This window comes from Marmota marmota, unplaced genomic scaffold, assembly GCF_001458135.2.
Source record: "Marmota marmota marmota unplaced genomic scaffold, marMar, whole genome shotgun sequence".
Taxonomy (NCBI): domain Eukaryota; kingdom Metazoa; phylum Chordata; class Mammalia; order Rodentia; family Sciuridae; genus Marmota; species Marmota marmota.
This window is the reverse complement of record NW_026000082.1, coordinates 28,259,915-28,279,790: the sequence shown is the minus strand read 5'-3', so window position 1 is coordinate 28,279,790 and position 19,876 is coordinate 28,259,915. Positions and strand designations below refer to the sequence as shown.

General features: G+C 34.9%; 1 protein-coding gene across 2 annotated transcripts in view; it reads left to right on the top strand.

Moving 5' to 3' along the window:
• The first annotated feature begins 366 nt into the window (after positions 1–366).
• The window catches only part of Zmym4 (zinc finger MYM-type containing 4), a 101,854-nt gene continuing 82,344 nt past the window's right edge, over positions 367–19,876 (top strand). Inside the window, exons 1-2 of one of the 2 annotated variants that reach the window (XM_015485283.2) lie at positions 367–970; positions 16,586–16,631. In XM_015485283.2, coding sequence (XP_015340769.2) covers positions 944–970; positions 16,586–16,631 — 73 coding nt within the window. In that variant the 5' untranslated portion in view covers positions 367–943. Of the gene's footprint in view, positions 971–16,585; positions 16,632–19,876 lie in introns of those variants that run through there. The other variant, XM_048815774.1, reaches the window with a different exon arrangement.

Genomic DNA, 19,876 nt, shown 5'->3' with positions numbered 1-19,876 from the left:
TGTCTTATGTTCATATTACTAAGGTTTGTTAGTGAATTAGTGGCAAAGCAATGACTAGAATGTAATAGTATAGAAAATGGCAGTTTTGTTGAGACTATTCCTTTATTTATTTATTTATTTGGTGGTGCCAAGGATCAAACCTAGGGCCTTGCATAGGCTAGACAAATGTTCTCCCTTTGATCTCCAGCCCTTCTGCTGCATATTTGACAGCAAATATTTTCCTCATATAACTGAAGTTTTTCTTTGTACACTTAATTCTTACAGTTCCAATGTGCTTGGAATTTCAGATGCCACAGTTCAAACACCAGTGCCATAACAATAGAGTTTAGATGTCATTTATTATATAGTAAATTAATTATAATTGTGAAGTGTAAATTTGGATGCTAGCTTTTTAGTCATCAAATTACTATGTAATTAACAAATTTCTGTCATAATTGTTGACCAATCATATCCCTTATTTCAAAGTCTCTTGGGATTGATTATTGTGTGTACACAAAGTTTATATACAGTTAGCAAAGGGTATAGTTGGGTTGAAATGGCCAACAAAGATGAAAATGTGGAAAAGGAATGAAAAGTGATAACAGGAGCTGATAAACTGTATATTAAAAGTTTAAGATGATGAAAGGTACCAGAAGAGAGGACAAGCACTAAGCCTACATGTAGCTAGTGTGTGAATAGCTTGAAAAAGTTCAATAAGTATAAAAAACAAATAGCTTGAACATCATTTAAATATCTTAGTAACAGACTCCATGTCAGTTTTTCCAGCATTCAGGCCAAAATATATTGAAGTTAGCCACATTGATAGAAAACTATAATTAAAAGCAGATTAAAGAACTTTTTATGTCAGTAAAGGCTTGTTTCATTGTTTCAGAATGTGTATGGATTAATAATAAGCTTTCTGGTGAAATGAAGATGTTAGAGAAGATATAGATGCTGCTGTGAAATGTGTACCAAGATTGCAAGGACTGATGTAAGTTGAGTGGTTAGTATCTTTACCTGTTTGATAAAACAGGTTGCTAAAATAGTCTTTTTTTTGAAGCCATCCTCACTAACTTGTGTAATGAAGAAAACTTGAAATTGCCAAGTGGCCATAAAGAGAATTTACAGTAACTTACAGTAAAGGCATATTCAACATAAATGACAGCAAGGATGAAGATGTCCTAGTAGAAGTATACTGGTAACAATTTCAGGGTAAAGGAACTCTTGGAGATGTTCACAAGATTGAAAGGGTAAAGGGTAAGAATTTGGCAGCAAACAAACAAACAAAAAACTTAGAAAGGATTATGACAACTTGGCAAAGCATGGAAAAAGTGAAAAAGTGCTTGGTGTGGTGTGTGTGTGTGTGTTTGTGTGTGGTGTTTCTGGTGCTGGGGATGAATCCCAGGGCTTCTCATAGTGCTAGGCAAGTGTTGTGGCTCAAAGAAAACACTTTGGATGGTGCTATTGCTCTGTGGTTGAGCACTTGCTTGCTTGCACACCCAGCACCACTAAAGCAAACAAAACAACAGTAACAACAGCCACTTTTGATTCTTATTGTTTCTTGTGTGTGGGTATGTATGTATTTATTCATTTTGGCACTGGGGATTGAACCCAGAGGTGCTTAACTACTGAGCCACATCCCCAATCTTTTATTATATTTTATTTAGAGACAGGGTCTCACCAAGTTGCTCAGGGCCTCACTAAATTGCTGAGGCTGGCTTTGAATTTGTGATCCTCTTGCCTCATCCTCCTGAGCTGCTGGGATTATAGGCATATGCCACTGTGGCCTGGCTAGTGTTTCTTCTATTTTAAGTTGCCAGCTATATAATAATGTATTCTATATCAGTTTTTCGTTTCCCTATACATTTAAACTGGCAGAGTTTTGAAGTTTTGACAAAAATTCAGAAGATCATGTAACAATTTAAATTTTTCCCTTTGACCATTGAGATTACTTTGCATGTGTTCAACTTGTGTGGACATTTTTATGGTCCTGCTGTATGGCTGCTTGCATAAAAAACAAATTATTTTTCATAACAAAATTGTTGCATTTTCTAACTTGAGAAAATAATTAGGAAAGAATAAGTAAGGGATGTTTGAATTGGGGTAATAAAAGGAAGAAACGAGCATTACTGTTGGTGAAGGAGGCAGATTGGACATTGGTTCTGGAGTGGTCTGTTGAAAGAATAAAAAATTATTTGAATCTTCTGTGTAATCTTGAAGATTCTTGCACAATTTATGGTACACTTGAGGATGTTGACACATTCAATCTAAGCAACTTTTGAAGTACTTGATAATAACAATCATCACACAATCTACACAATTTTTGAAATACTTGGTAACTAATAAAAAGGATTTAGCTGTTTGCACTTCTGTTTTATGTTATGCAGTGTTGCAGGTGCTAGACTTACAGCAATACAGAACAGTCAAAAATCTCTCTAGGCTAGTGTGACATTGTCTATTCATAGAATAAACATTTATTGGTATGTGTCCCATGTTCCTGGCACATAGCTTCTGAAATCCTTGGATCTCTAGAAGTAGAAGTGGGGATGACCAGTTGCTGGTGGTTGTTAGACAGTTTTCAGGGTGGCAATTGTTCACCAAAAAGATAAGGCATGATTAGAGGGCTGAAGGTTGAGTCAATCATCAGTGGCCAGTGTTAATCAATCATAATACATTGTCTATAAAAACCCACAAAGGATGGAGTTCATAGAGTGTCCTGATTGCTGAACACGTGGAAATACTGGGAAGGTAATATGCCTAGAGAAGGTTTGAAAACTCCTGCCTTGCAATACCTTGAGTTAGGCATCTTTTCCAAGTAGGTGTTTATGTTTTTCTTTTATTTTAAACCAATAAACATAAGTAAGTGTTGCTCTGAGTTCCATGAACTGTTGGTTACTAGTAAATTGACGTTGAGGAAGAGGTTGTGGGAACCTGAATTATAGCTGGTTAGTCAGAATCATAGGTCACAACTTAGGGCTTGTGATTGGCATCCAAAGTAAGGAGCAGTTTTATAGGACTAGACTTTCAGCCTGTGGGGCCTGATGTTAACTACAGGTAGATAGTATCAGAATCGAACTGCATTATATGATACCCAGTTAGTATCTGCTGGAGGATTGCTTTATTGGTGTCTGGCTTTAAGAAATATAGAATTTCTAATCCTTTATACAGTATTGATAACTTTTAGAGTTTGTTGAAAGAAACCAACTAGATTGTTCAATTTTTGTATAATTTTAAAGGTCATTGTACAAAAAGTGTAATGATTTTTTTCTTTTTTTTAAAGATAGTCTCCAAAATGGAATTAAAAATCACTGTTTGGGCTAGGGTTGTGGCTCAGTGGTGATAGAGCACTTGCCTAGCATGTGTAAGGTACTGGGTTTAATTCTCAGCACCACATATAAATAAATAAAATAAAGATTCATTGACAACTAAAAAAAAAATTAAAAAAAATCTGTTTGTATAACCCCTGTTATTTGTCAGTAGATTGGACTATAAAAAGAATGGGATATTTCATAATCCAGCTTCAGAAATGCATGAGTACTTGATTCTCTATATAACATTTCCATCTACCTTTTAAGTAATGTTTTTTAGAATTGTTGTCATTGGACACATCTGCCCCAGTATAGCTAGGAAAAGTTGTGAGTTAAACTTTGTTCAGAAAGTTGGGTGTGTGCAAGATTAAGGCATCACAGAAGATTGTAACTTTAGCTGAGTAGTGTTTACTCTTGAATGAAGACTGGAAAAGTTAAGAACCACACAACAGTCCAGATGTAGTGAAACTACCTCTGAAAGATTGGGTGAGCTACAGTTCATTCATAATAGCTAGAGTGTTTGTTTTAGGAATGAAAATGTAATAGGAACATGAAGTTAGGAAAAGTTGGAGCTGTAAGGGAAGGCAGGAGCAGGTTCTGGAGTCTAATATTTACTAAGAAATTTGAACTTTTTTCTTAGGAGACTCTTTTGGAGCTGTTTATATATGCCATCCTCTCAATCTCTCAGTACTTATGTTTCTTTGCGTATATAATAGAGGTGTTAACAAGTAACTATGTTATGAAATTTTGGGTGAGATTAAATATAATTAAGTCATGTGTTTGAAAAAAGTGACATAGTATGAGGTTCCTGCTGAGTGTTTATTGCTGTTGTAATGGTTGGGGAACCACTGTTTTAGGCCATCTACAAAATTCTGTAATTAGATAATGGTTAGAAACGTGAATGATGGTCAGTAGCTTTACTGAAAGAGTCTTACTCAAAACTGGAGAAACAAAAATAAAAATTAGTAAAACAGCAAAGTGCACCCTGGTAGGGGTGAATATTGGTGGAATGTTTTTTTGTTGGGCAATTTGATAACATGTCAAAAAGTTTAATGTCTATGTCCCGTAATCTAGTGATTCTACTTCTAGGAATTCTTTCTACAGATAAACTAACATATATAAGCCAAATTGTAGGTTCAGAGATGACAATTACAATATTATATTTGTTTAAAAAAAAAAAGCAGGAAGCAACTTAAACATCCATCAATACAAGACAGTAAAATCTATATATTCAGTAAATGAAGTGAGGTAGATTTCTATATAAAGAGAAATTTCCGAGAAGTATCGTTAAAAATGTAGTTGGGAAATATTTCTCTTTGTGTACTTACTTATATCTTTGTTAGTCTCAGAGAAAGTGGTATCTGATTTTAAGTTTGATTTTTTTGAGGAGAATGAATGTTTAGTACTTGTGTTCTTTATCATTATTATTATTATTTGGAATTGGAGTCTTTAACTGAGTCTTAAGACTGCTTTGTAAATAAGATATTGACTATTGACATACTATTAAAAAACTCTAGTTTGCTTTTAAATCTTTTAAAGCAATATTAAAAACTCTGGTCCAGCTTTTAAAAAAAATTTTAATGAAGATTTTTGTTTTTGGTTTAAAGATTTTCTTATTTTCTAGGATGTTTTTTCCCCAGCTTATCTTACCTATGATATTTATTTTGGTGTGTAATAGTGGTCCCAGTTTTTCCACTCTAAATGGTTGCTTGTTATAGTCTAATTTTTTTGCCTTGTTTTGTGTTAAGAGAGAGAATTGATCTTTGGGTTTAGCAGCATAGAGATGTCCTTCATGACATTGACAAGAACAGTTTCAGTGGAAATACTTACTGAAGTATGTAAGCATGTGTGGCAGAACTCTGAGAGGCAGCACGTGTGGACAACTAACTAACTAACTCTCTTGCTATCAAGGGGAGAAAAAAAGTGGGCAGTAGCTCTAGGGGAATTGGGAGACATGAGAACTGTTTTTTAAGATGGAAGAAATAATATATCATGTGTGTATGGTATGGGAAAGAACCATTAGAAAGGGGAAAATGGATGGTGTAGGAGAGAAAATAGAGACTTCAGAACAGTGTCCCTAAGAAAGTAAGAGGGCGTGTGATTTAACTTGGCTGCACAAGTGGAGGAATTGGTCTTAGTATGGGAGGAACATTGATAGCACATCTTTAAGAACAAAAAGGGAAGGAAGGATGGTAATAGTCGATTGACTGTGGAGGGCTAGGGTTGTGGCTCAGCAGTGGAGTGCTTTCCTAGCACATGCGAGGCCCTGGGTTTGATTCTCAGTACCACATAAAAATTATAAAGGTCCAACTACAACTAAAATAAATAAATAAATAAATAAATAAAAAGATTGTGGAGACTTGTAGATGTTCTTTTCATTTTCCTTAGTTAAGGTTTTTTTAAAGTTTAATTGACATGTAAAAATGACATGTATGGTGAGCAATACGTTTTCATTTATGTATATATGTGGAAAATGACTTAAGTCCAAGCTATTCATATAGGCATTACCTCACATTCCATGTTTTTTTTTTTTAATTTTTTTTTTTTTTTTTAGAGAGAGTGAGAGAGAGAGAGAGAATTGTTTTAATATTTATTTTTTAGTTATTGGCAGACACAACATCTTTGTTTGTATGTGGTGCTGAGGATCGAACCCGGGCCGCACGCATACCAGGCGAGCGTGCTACCACTTGAGCCACATCCCCAGCCCACATTCCATGTTTTTGTACTGAGAACACTTATTATCTACTTAGCAATTTGCAAGTATACAACATGGCTGTTACTTAGGTTCACTGCAGTGTATTTTCTCCTAATTGAAATTTGGTGTCCTTTTGCCAACATTTCCTCAATTCTCTCACCTCCCAGTCTTTGTTTTACTATCTGTTTTATGAGTATGATTTTTTTTTTAAAAAAACCCTTCTACATATATCTCATTTTAATCTAATGCCCTCCAGGTCCCTCCATGTAATTGAAAATGACAGGACTCCCCCTACCCCCCCAACCCAGAGACACTCTTATCACTGAGTTTCGCCCACAGCACTTTGTATTTTTTATTTTGAGACAGGGTTTTCCAGGCCGTCCCTGAGTTTGTGATCCTCCTGCTTTAAAATTTTTAAAATTTTATTTTTTAGTTGTAGTTGAACACAATACCCTTAATTAATTAATTTATTTTTATGTGGTGCTAAAGATCGAACCCAGGGCTTCGCATGTGCTAGGCCGCCGAGCCACAGTTCCTTCTGTTTAAAGGTTGAAAAATGTTGTGTGTGGGGCTAGGGTTGTGGCTCAGTGCCTACCATGTGAGAAGCCCTGGGTTCGATCCTCAGCACCACGTAAAAATAAATAAATAAAACAAAGGTATTTAAAAAAATAATAATTTCCATTAAAAAAATGTTGTGTGTGAAAGAGGGGAAGAAGAGAGAGAGAGGCCCAGAGAAGACATCACATTTTCTTTATCCATTCATCCATTGATGACTACTTGGGTTGAGTCTGTATCTAGGTGATTATGAGTAGTGCTGCAATGAACATGAGTACAGGTATCTATTCTGCATACTGATTTTTATATCCTTTGGATATATACCTACGGGCAGAATTGCTGAGTCATATGGTAGTTGGATATTTAATTTTTTTTTAAAGGAACTAACATACTATTTCATATAATGACTAATAATTAATATTCCTACTGATCATATTTTAATTCTTAATTATATACTTTTTTTTTTTTTTTTTTGAGTACTGGGGACTGAACACAGGGCCTTGCACATGTTTGGTAAGTGCTCTACCACTGAGCTACATTCCCTAGCCCTTGAATATTTTTTTACCTTTATTCTTTAAGATGTCTGTGATAAGAGTTTGTCTAGTTTCTTAGTCACTCTCATGCACTCTTATTTTGTGAGGAGATTGACCTCTTCATATTCCCTTTGTGAACTTGTTGAATCACCTATTNTTTTTTTTTTTTTTTTTTTTTGTGGTGCTGGGGATTGAACCCCCTTGTGCATGCAAGGCAAGCACTCTACCAACTGAGCTATATCCCCAGCCCCCACCTTGTACTTTTTGAGCAGAGAATTGTTACCTGCAAATATTGATAAATGTTTCCTTTTCATTATTACTACTTTTTATTTTTTGCATCGACTAGTACTTTTAACAAGGTAAATTAATGATTATGGTACCACTTTAATAATAACTAGATGGTAAGGTAAATATTTAACGTTGCTTGCCAATTCAGTGGATTAATTTTCAGTTGAGAACAACTCTGATAACATCTATATATTTTAGGAAAGATTGATAAGTGGCAGGGAGAGAGGTTTAGAAGAATAAGAGTCGTAAGAACCAAAGTATTTACTGTTTTCATTTAATATTTTTGTTAGATTTGGCTGATTATTTGAGGTAAATATTCTTTGACATGTTAAATATATTATGTTCTATGTACTTATTAAACTTCTCAAGTGGGAAAAGCCCTGCTTTTACAATATTAGTGAAATCCAGAGATAGTTAAATGGAATGATTATTTAACAAAAATTAACTAAACCATTTTATCTTTTATATTTATTTATTATTGTTTTTTTGGTGCTGGTGGTGGAACCCAGAGCTTGATCATGCCAGGCAAGTGCTCTACCACTGAGCTATATCCCCAATTCCAAAAATGAACTAAAAATCTCATATTACTTTATATTGTTATTAAATATTGAGAATGATTTTTTTTTTGGTATTAAAATGTGTAGGAATTTATGTTATGGTTTGGATTTGAGGAGTCCTCCAGAAGCCCTTGTGTAAATGCAGGGATATCCAGAGGTGAAATGATAAGATGATAACAGTAACCATCTTAGTTTGGTAACTGAAGGCAGGTGGGGCGTGGCTGAGAAGGTGGGTCCCTGAGGGCTCACTCCCCTTCCCCTCCCTGCCTTGTTCCTGGCCCTGAGAAGTTGTTCGCCAAGCCATTCTACCATTATGTTCTGCCACACCCCTGGCCCCACCTTGGGCCCTAAGCAGTGGAGACCGCCAACCCTGGACTAAACTTCTGAAACTGTGAGCCCAAATAAACTTTTCCTGTAAGTTGTTCACATTGGGTTTTTGGTCACAATGATGAAAACCTAATGCACACAACTTATAGACCTTTAAGTGCTGACATCAAAAGTGTGTGGTACAACCAAATGTTTTTGGAAAATGCTGGATAAAAAATAATGCAGGTTTCTTTAATTTTAGAAGTCTTAGTATTTAATGAATCAACATGCATTGTTACTCACCAAAACATAGATCTCTGGTTTTCATATTTACTTGATCATAGAAATTTCTTTCTTTTTTCTTTCTCCTTTTCTTTCCTCTCTTTCATGGCGCAGTATTGGGGTTTGAGCCCAGAGAGCTACATCTACCCAGTTGTCCTTAATTTTGTGACAGGGTCTCACTGAGTTGTTGAGGCTTCAAACTTGGGATCTTCCTGTCTCTGCAGCCCCCTAAATCACCAAAATTACAGGTGTGTTTCTCCCTGTGCCCTGATCACAGAACTTTTTTTAATTAGAGTTTTGCGTTATAGATATTGAGAAATGCAAAGCTGTGGCAGTCATTTATTTTAAAAGATATCGAGAGATTATGCAAAATACAGTGTGCTAGGGCCTGTGGATATCCTAGGATAAAAAAAGATTTATCTAGAAAGTGATACTGATACATGCATAAATTAACTATCACAAGTGACTCTTAAGTGAAATATAAATCAAGGACTCATAGGAGAAATGATTTTTATAAAAGGGTCAGAAAAGTTCTCACTGAACAGCAGTACTTTCAAAGAGCAGTGAGATTTTATTAGGTCTTTCCAGAAGAGTGGAAATAATATAAGATTGGTATGATTAGAACTTTGTATAGGAGAAAGGACGTTGGTTCATAATAGTCATTTTCAAATCTTCCATTTTGCTGCTTCTCTCCTTCATTGGTTTTTCTTAGATAAAGTCCAGTACCTAAATACAACTGATACTTAGGGTGAGCAAAACAGACATTTTATTGAGAGTTGAAGGGGAGTACATTAATAATTAGTAGGCAATGCCTGTAATCTCAGCCATTCAGGAGTCTAAGGTAGAGGATCACAAGTTTGAGGCCAGCTTCAGCATCCCAGTGATACCGTAATCAACTTAGTGAGACCCTGCCTCAAAATAAAAAAATAAAATAGACTGGGGAGTATCTCAGTGTTTAAGTGCCCTTGGATCAATCCCCAGTAGTAATAACAAATAGACAGACAGATAGATAGATAGATAGATAGATAGACAGACAGACAGACAGACAGACAGACAGACAGACAAAATGAAGATGGTAGATATAAACTGGGATGCCTGACCACCTGTCTGGGAAGAATGTACTTAAGTGTTTGATGCATGACTTTGTCATCAGCTTTATATTGCTTTACTTGCTTTATTCCCTCAATTTTCATCCTGCTAAGCTTTCTACTTTTGAATTCTCAGTTTGTTCTGCTGTCAGTTTTTATATTTGCTGTTCTTTCTTGACCCCCTCCCACCTGTTCACCTGTGTTAATTTCTGCTCATCCTTTAGATCTTAAGTTTAACACCATGAAGTGTCATAGTGTTTGTGTCAGGGGTAGAAGAGAAAATTAACTTTTTAAAAATAAGAATTGTTGATCCAGAATCCAGTATATTTCTAATCGTGATCTTTTTTGGAGGGATGGCTGGGGTGTGTGTGTAGGTGATATGTTTATCAATTCACACCATATAAAGATTACATCCTCCTCCAGTCTTTGGTGTAAGTTTTGAAAGTAAAAATGTGTTATGCCCCCCATTGCTTAGTTTGAAATATGGAGAACTGCTTGTCATTTGTTGAATGTTTTTATTTTTAAAAGTGGGTACATTTTTATAAACAAAATGTTTAGTGAACTCTTAATATTTTTAAAGCAGGGAAATATGTCTTTTATTAGTGTAACAAGAGTGATTCATATATATATATATATACACACACACACACACACACACACTGACACACAAATATATATATACACACACACACACACTCACACACACACAAATACATATATCTATACATACATATATATATTCTCCTGTCTCAGCCTCCCGAGCTGCTGGGATTACAGGTGTTTGCCACTGCGCATGGATGTATTTACAATTTGATAAGTACCATGCTAAGTCCTTTTTGTACTTTTTAAAATTTAATCCTAACAGCCCTATGAAGTAGGTATCTATATCCAGATTTTATGAACTTTTAGTTAAATAGCTGTTAAGTGGCCAGAGTTGAAATTTAAAATCAAGCAATTTAAGATTGGCCTAAGGTCTTAACTAATGTGCAATGATTGCTCTTAATGATGTATATAAAATAATCTCAAACATGCAATAGTTACATGTTTTGAAGTTAATGAGCAGAAACTATGAAACTTTATTGCTGATTAAAAATTCAGTGATATTTGTTGTATTGAATCAGGGTCCACATTTCTTTTTTGGTTTTGTAGTTTCTCTACAGAATAGTTATTATAGCAAGAAAACCAGCTTCAACTTTAGGTACAATCAAATCTTTTTATTTAAACTTGAAGGATGAGTAGTATGACTTCGATTTTCAAGCTAAATTATGAACCACTTATATCTAATTTCTTATTTATAAATATATAAGTTGTACAGGATTGGGGTTTACATCATGGTAGAGTGTATGCTTAGCATGCGTGAGGCCTTGGATTCAGTCCCCAGCATGGGGGCGGGGGGAAGCATCTAAAATACAGAATGATCAAGAAGCACTCAAACCTAAGTTTAGTAAAACAATCGTATCATTATGAAGCTGAGTGTTACATGTTTTTTTGTTTTGTTTTGTTTGTAATAGGGTTTGAACCAAGGGTGCTTAGTTATTGAGTCACATTTGCAGCCCTTTTTATTTTTTAAGACATGGTCTTGCTAAGTTGCTTAAGGCTTTGCTATGTTGCTGAGGTTGGCCTTTAACTTGTGATCCACCCGCCTTAGCTTCCTGAGCTTCTGAGATTACAGGTGTGGGCCACCACCTGTAGGGGGGAGCTCCCCTAGACACCCAGGGGAGAGGGTTCTCCCCCCTACAGGGGAGTTTGTTTGTTGTTACCCACTTGGTGAGATACAGGCCAAGAAGATATTCTGGGGTGTTGCCCAATATTTGAGAGTTATGTTTGTGTTATTTGCTTGTATAATGTTAATTGATTGGTCATCAGGAGATTTGAATTAAAAGCAAAATTTAAAAATCCATCCAAAACTAGACTGTCCTTTAATTGATGCTGTACCATCACATGTGCGATTTTCTTTGAAATGAGGTGACTATATAGTACATTTTTAATCCTGAGGGATTAAAAATGTATTATTTGTTTAACACACATACACATGTGTACACATATGTGTTTATATATAATTTAAGAGTTTTACTATTAGTATTGAGGATTGAACCCATGGGTGCTTCACCATTAAAGCACATTCCCAGCCCTTTTTAATTTTTATTTTGAGGGCTGGGCTTGTATCTTGGTGGTGGAGCACTTGCCTTGCACCTGTAAGACACTGGGTTTGATCATCAGCACTACGAAAGGAAGGAAGGGAGGGAGGGAGGGAAGAAGGAAGAAAGGAAGGAAATTGTGTCCATCTTCAACTAATTTTTTTTTATTTTTAAATTTTGAGACATGATCTTGCTTGAACTTGTGATCTTCCTTCTAGAGTTGCATGTACCATCATACCTGCCTCAGAGTTACTCTTTTAAAATTACTAGTATATGTGCATATAACATTTCTGTATTTAATATTGTTTCGGTAGTGTCTTTCAGGTTTTTAATACCTAAACTTCATTGTTGTGTACTTCTCAATATATTTGTACAGTATTTTCATTTGTAATTCAACATACTGTGAAAATCAGTCAGTAATTTTTAGTATAAAGTTGTCTTCCCTCAGGCAAAGTTTCACTTTGTTCTTTTTTCCATTCTGCAGTTTTAGTTACCCACAATCAACTGTGGTAAATTGGACATTCCAGAAATAAACAGTATATAAGTTTTCTTTTTTGTTTCCATAGGCTCCTTATCCCCTGCCTCTCCCCATCCGGTACTGAACTGGGCACCTAGCCACTGAGCCACATCCCTATTTTGTATTTTAGTTAGAGACAGGGTCTCACACAGTTGCTTAATGCCTCGCTAAGTTGCTAAGGCTGACGTTGAACTTGCGATCCTCCTGTCTCAGCCTCCTGAGCTGCTGGGATTATAGGGTATGCCATCATGCCTTCGGCTCCCTGCCACACACAAACTTTTTTTTTTTTTTTTTGCAGTATGGGGATTGAGTTCAGGAGCATTCACTGAATTACATTCACAGATCTTGTTACTTTTTATTGTAAGACAGGGTCTTGTTAAATTCCTCAGGCTAGTCTTGAATTTGTAATCCTCTGCTTCTGGATTTGCTGGGATTACAGGCATGCATCCTTGACTGGGCTCATAAATTTTATAATTTTTTTTTTTAGAGAGAGAGAGAATTTTTTAATATTTATTGTTCAGTTCTCAAGAATTCATTATGATATATTTGTAGATGCACATAACATAATCTGTTCAATTTCATTCTCAGTACCTTTCCCCTTTTTTTTCCCCCTTCCCTTGATCCCTTTCCTCTGTTATATTGTTGTCCCATCTATTTTCATGAGATTTTTTTTTTCCTCTTTCTATTTTTGATGAGATAGAAACTATAAGACCCTTGACTTTGTGAGTCTGGCATATTTTCTTTTTTTAAAGATAGATAGATAGAGAGAGAGAGAGAGAGAGAATTTTTTTTTAATATTTATTTTTTAGTTTTCGGCAGACACATCTTTGTTTGTATGTGGTGCTGAGGATCGAACCCGGGCCGCACTCATGCCAGGTGAGCGCGCTACCGCTTGAGCCACGTCCCCAGCCCCATAAATTTTAAATTGTGCCCCATTCTGAGTTGTGTGATAAAATCATTGTCCATCCTGTTCCATCCTGCCTGGAACTTGAATCATCCCTTTGTCCAGTGTATCCATGCTGTAAATACTACCTTCCCATTAGTCACTTGGTAGCAGTCTGGATTATCAGATATCAGTGTTTATTTTCAACCAACTCTGACAGAGTAGGCATGTCATAGTGCCTACATCATTCATCTATCTCATTTCATCTCATCAAGTGGACATTGTATATCTTTCTTTATCACAAGAAGGTGGGTGTATAGTACAATAAGATAAAATGAGAAGAGACCACATTCATATAATTTATTATAGTTACAGTTGTTGTGTTTTATTAATAGTTGTTGATCTCTTGCTGTGCCTAATTATAAATTAAACTTTATCATAGGTATGTAAATATAGGAAAAAGTATACTAATATAGGGTTCAGCGCCATCCATATTTTTAGGCATCCACTGAGGGTCTTCAAAAGTATCCTCTGCTGATAAGGGGGAACTGCTGTATTCACAGTTGTACATATCCATTAGTAAATTGTTTCCTGATTCTCCCTCATGCTCTTGCCCTAGTCTTGGGCAGCCACTAATCTGTTTCTTTCCCTGGGGTTTTCAAATGTATACCCATTTCCAGCAAAAGAGACTGGAGATAATTTTGTCTATTTGTAAACAGGCCTATAAATTGTTTGGTGATCAAGAAAGAGGCAATGTTTTGGGGCTGGAGTAGTGACTCAGTGGTAGAGTGCCTGCCTACCATGTGCAAGGCACTGGGTTTGATTCTCAGCACCTCACATACGTAAACAAATAAATAAATAAATTGACAACTAAAAAATATTTTTTAAAAAAGAGGCAATGTTTTAGTCTTTGCTTTTGTTTTGAGAGATAAGGAGGGAAGGAGAGGCAGGAAAACAAAGAGTCTGATTTTGAGCCTGTAGAGGAGGAACTTTAATTCTGAAATCTTTGACATTTTGAAAGAGTGTTTTCTGAAGTTTTAACACCTGATTCTTTCCTCCCTCCCCCTTTTTTTTTCATACTGAGAATTGAACCCATAGGGTGCTTTTCCACTGAGCTACATTCCCAGTCCTTTTTATTTTTTATTTTTGAGACAGGGTCTTACTAAGTTTCTGAAGTGCTCACTAGGTTGCTGAAGCTGGCCTCAAACTTATGATCTCCTGCCTTAGCCTGCTGAGTCACTGGGCTTGCAGGTGTGTTCCATCATATCTGGCAACACCTGATATTCTTTCTGTCTAGGTTTATTTCCTGAGCATTGATCAGTTGCTATTTCTTATATCCAGAGTAATTTTAATTATTTTCCCCATTTTCATTTTAATATTTTCCATGTGAAATTGTAGAGGGTCTAAATTACATTTTTTTTTCTTTTTTAGAACAATATGGAAGTTACTCATTGTTTGTGTTCTGGCTTAGATAAGAGATACAGTCTGATCTTAGGAGTTAGGTTTAATAGCTCATCAGAGGAAAAAATTATGCCCCACACAAAATCCCTTAAATCACTCATAAATTATAGACATACTTCCTCTTGGTATTATTATCAGTGCCATTTCTTTTCCTTATAGCATTGTGCAAGATTGTCATTTCACTGGTTGAACATAAGGTAAATTACCTCTGGGCAATATTTTATAAAAAGCGTATTAACATTTTAAAAAAATATGGTGTGTGCTCCCCTCCCCCCATGCTAGTTTATGCATTTAAAAAAAAAACTACTCTTACTTTTGGAATTCTGAAGTTTGATCAGGATGTATCTTTTCCTCCTTCTCCCATTACATCTTTGGTATCAGATGGGCTCATTGAATCTTAGATATTCATATATTTAGTTCACAGAAGTTTTGTTTTGTGTCTTCTACTTCTTCATTATTCCTTTCTTTTGGGGTGCCATATATACGTGTGTGTGCATGCGTGTATATATTTAAGAGGTGTTGATGGACATAATACCTTTATTTTATTTATTTTTATGTGTTGTTAAAAGATTGAATCCAATGTTTCACACATGCTAGGCAAGTGCTCTACCACTGAGCTACAACATCAGCCCCTTGGGGACCTTGGAGATTTCTGTAAGACCTATAGTTTAATCTTCATATCACTCAAATTATTGTTTCTAGTTTTTTGTATTTTTTTAATTGATCAATAATTTTTCCATTATTTTACCCCAAAAGTTTTTATTTTGGCAGTCATTTTCTTGTTTCCAAATATTTTTCTTCTCATGACCTCATGTAATTAATGTTATTATTTTTTGTGTGTAACCTCTTTCTCAGATTTAATTTAACATATTTCTTAGACGTTTCTTTTTTTTTTTTTAGACGTTTCTTTATTGTAAATTACCTGTTTTCTTCTTGAGTGGTTTTCTGTTTGTTTACTTTGAACCTTCTCTTCCACGGAATTAATTTATTTTAGAAACATGGAATATTGTTTATTTATTTTGTGCTTATATTATTAATATCAGGTACTGTTTATCTATACCTACTATATTTTATTTGCAGTTATGTAGGTAGTTCGGTAATTCTGTTTCTGTCTTGAATGGAGTGGCCAACTCTGGGCAAGGTTTATCAAGAAGTGATGTTCTTGTGTTCAGGAGTCTGGAATACTAAGATTTCTTTAAGTAAGGAGTCCTTTAAAGACTCAGGGTGGAGCATACTACTTTCTTTAATTCCTTGGTAGAATTACCTATGTTATAATTTCTTTTCCCTCTGTGTCTGTTTTTAAGGTCTAGAATTTCCTCAGACTTGACTCTACTTCCCTGTAATATGATTCACTTTCATTTTAAGAACAACAAATTTCTGCCTTTAGCCTAAGAACAGAAATTGTCATTGCCAATTGTTCTGTTAAGGTTTTTTTAATATATATTTTTTAGTTATAGGTGGACACAACTACCTTTAGTTGTTATTTTTATGTAGTACTGAGTATCGAACCCAGTGCCTCATGTTGGCGAGGCAAGCGCTCTACCACTGAATGACAACCCCAGCCCCTGTTTAGTTTTGATAAGTTTTTACATAGTTCTCCTTAAGAGTTAGTAAGTTCTTAAGTGTTAACTATGCTTATTATTATTATTATAGATATATATGATCATCCTCTTGTGTGATTTATTTTAAGAGTGATTAATAAGATAGGGAATGTAATGTATTTTTTGGGTTTGGTTTGAAGAACTGTTTTTGTTCATCCTAAATTTTATTTTACTCCATTTGGAAATGTTTTTGTTTATGTTGTTCATTTGCATAATTTGGCTTGAAAATTAGAGCTCCTTGGGGAATAGGGAAGGATACAAAGAAGTATGAATGAAATGTGAGGGCTGGGGATAATAGCTGCGCTGGCCCTGGGTTCAATCCCCAGCACCAAAAAAAAAAAAAAAAGATTATGAGAATAACGTTACTTTTCTCTTTCCTTTTTTGCTTTTTCAGTTTGAACAGAAAAGTGGTGCAGTTTTTGATGAAATTGTAGAGAACTGTAAGTACCATTTGAAAAAAAAATCTTTAGACAGATGAAAGTCTAGACAAAGCATTTAGCATTAGAGTGGTTAGTGCTAATTTATGTGATGAACCAGTTATATTTAATCTAGATCTCATCACATCCTTTCAGTACTTTTAGCAGATTAATTTGAATAATAAGAGTCTTGCATTTTATTTTCCAAGAAATATTTTACTCTCAAGTTATTTATGTGTTGAAGTATAATAACACTATGTGCTAGTGTGAATTATATAGAAAAGTATATTTATTATTTTAAAGGTTTCTACTTTTTTTACAGCATCTTTCAATGTTCTCTTTAGAATCTTTGTGCTATAGTATTTTAAAGAATTCTTTGTATGATTATAAAAGTAATACATTCAACTTATAGTATAGAAATCAATAAAGTAGAAAGTAAAAACCTTTGTCATTACCATTCGCTAAAGATAACTGGCTTTAAGAGTTTAATATATATCTTTCCAGACTTTTTTCTATGAATATATATGTATACACACACACACACACACACACACACGTGCGGGCATACACACACATATAGTATACGGGAATTTTTTTATATGTGCAGGAATCGTATGAATGCCATTCTTGCCTTTTTCTTTCAACTGCATAGAAATCTTTGTGTGTCAATGGATATAATCCTTTTGCATTCTTTTAAATGGCCACTTAATATTTTATTCTTTGGCTATATTGTAATTCAACCAGCTTTCTCTTTTATACATATGTAAATTATTTTCAGTTTTTCATTATTATAAACAATACTGGGTAAGTTTTCCTCTACATGTCTTTGTATATTTGTTAAGGTGTTTCTGTAGGATAAATTCTAAGAATAGAATTGATAAATCATTAAAGGATGTGTTTGTGTTTGTTTATGGAGTGTAACTTTTGTCAATTAGAATTCTTCAGCGGAATGTACCTTTCCTTTCCTTTTTTTTTTTAAGTTTTCATCTACCAGAAGAATCTATGAGTACCTTGTTTCTTTTTGGAATTTGCTAATATTTTGAATGTTTACATTTTTTAAGTTAGTCTTAATTTTTTGTTATTTGATATCGATAGTTAACTAATTCTTATCTTCAGTGGATTTAATTATTGTTGCTGGCAACAAAGTAGATTAGCTAGTTTATCTAGAAGAAACACTTTGATGTAAATTTGGTATTCTATAGAATTTATAGTGGAGGTAAAAAAACAAATTTCCTCCAGTGTACTCAGCAAAAGATATCAGCCTATCCTGTCAGAAAACAGTTATATGCCAATGACTTTTAGTCTTTCTGTTTAATTCGTTTTTAATTTCAAGTTCCTAGAAGAAACATTATTGATTGGACCACCCTGATTCTGATGGTCATCTTTGAACCAATTATGTATCAGGAAAACAGTCAAATGTTAAAGCAGAGCTTTTAGGACACATTCCTCTGCCACTATTTCTTCTTTTCATTAATTTTTTGTTTTGTTTTGTTTTGTTTTGTTGGATTGGCATTCGAACCTAGAATCTTATGCTTGCTAGGCAAGTACTCTACTATGAGCCACATCCCCAGCCTTCTCCAAATAATTTTTTGAAAATATTTTTTGTTGTAAATGAACACGATACATTTAATTAATTAATTAATTAATTTTATGTGGTGCTGAGGATTGAATGCTAGGCAAGTGCTTTACCACTGAGCTGCAGCCCCAGTACTTACCAAATAATTCTTGCATACATGCTGTAGACATGTCTATGCTTAAGTTTGTATATTGGTAATGGAAATGAACCAAAATTTCCGATGAAGGTTTTAATCTGATGCTCTATTTTTTAGTTTTTGCAATAAGAACAATCTTAAAAGTGGCAACAGGAATTTCTCTTAAGAGCTGTAATCAGGGACTGGGGCTATAGCTCAGTGGCAGAGTACTTGCCTAGCTGTGTGAGGCACTTCATTCAATCCTGAGCACCACATAAAAACAAACAAATAAAGGCATTCTGTCCATTTTCCATTACAAAAAAGTTTTGTTTTTTTTTAAAGCTATAATCAAGTGGCTATAACTAGAGTCTTATACCTAACATTTAAGTTTATTAATTTTTGGTACCAGGGATTGAACTGAGGTGTGCTTAACCACTGATCCACATTCCCAGCCTTTAAAAAACAACAACAACAACAACAGCCAACAAACAAAAAAAGAGACAAGGTCTTTCTAGGGTGTTTAGAGACTCCTTAAGTTGCTGAGGCTAGCTTTGAATTAGCAGTCCTCTTGCCTCATCCTTCCAAGCTGCTGGGATTACAGGTGTGTGCTACTGCACCTGGCTAATAGGGCTTTTTCTTTCTTTTTTGTTTTTGTTTTTGTTTGAGAGAGAGAGAGAGAGAATTTTAATATATTTTTTTTTTTTTTTAGTTTTTTCTGCGGACAAAACATCTTTGTTTGTATGTGGTGCTGAGGATCGAACCCGGGCCACACGCATGCCAGGCGAGCATGCTACCGCTTGAGCCACATCCCCAGCCCTAATAGGGCTTTTTTACCCCAGTCTCTCAGGACATTGTTAAGCTAGAGAAGGGCTAAGGATGTAGCTTAGTGATAAGAGTTCTTGGCCCTGGGTTTGATTCCTAGCACTGCAACAGAACAAAACAAAACTGGAGATGTACAAGCAGTCAGTTTTATACCAAATATCAGATATAAATAGTACAGTGTTTCCCTTTTTCTCTCCGTTTCTGGTAGTTTGCCATTAAAAGGATATTGGAAAGGGCTGGGATTGTGGCTCAGCGGTAAAGTGCTTGCCTAGTATGAGCGGGACACGGGTTCGATTCTCAGCACCACATAAAAATAAAGGCATTGTGTTGTATCCATCTATCTAAAATAAATAAATAAATAAATAAATAAATAAAAAATATTTTTTTAAAAAAGGATATTGGAAGCAGAGAAGTGACTCGTTTTAAGGGAACACTTAAGCCTCTCTCCATGAAGATTTAGAAACCTTATCCAGGATTGGTAAGGGCATACTGCTATCTAATAATATTCAGGATACCAAAGATGGTTTCAAGGTCTTACACTTTGTCTTGGGATAGATGTCTAGAAAGAAAAGAGATTTATCATATTCTAAATTGACTTTCCAGAGATACAGTATGTTTAATGAATGGGATTTAAAAGAAAAAAGGCTAAAACATTTTTAAAAAAATACTTATTTTTTAGTTTTAGTTGGACACAATACCTTTATTTTATTTATTTATTCTTATGTGGTGCTGAGGATCAAACTCAGGGCCTCGCAC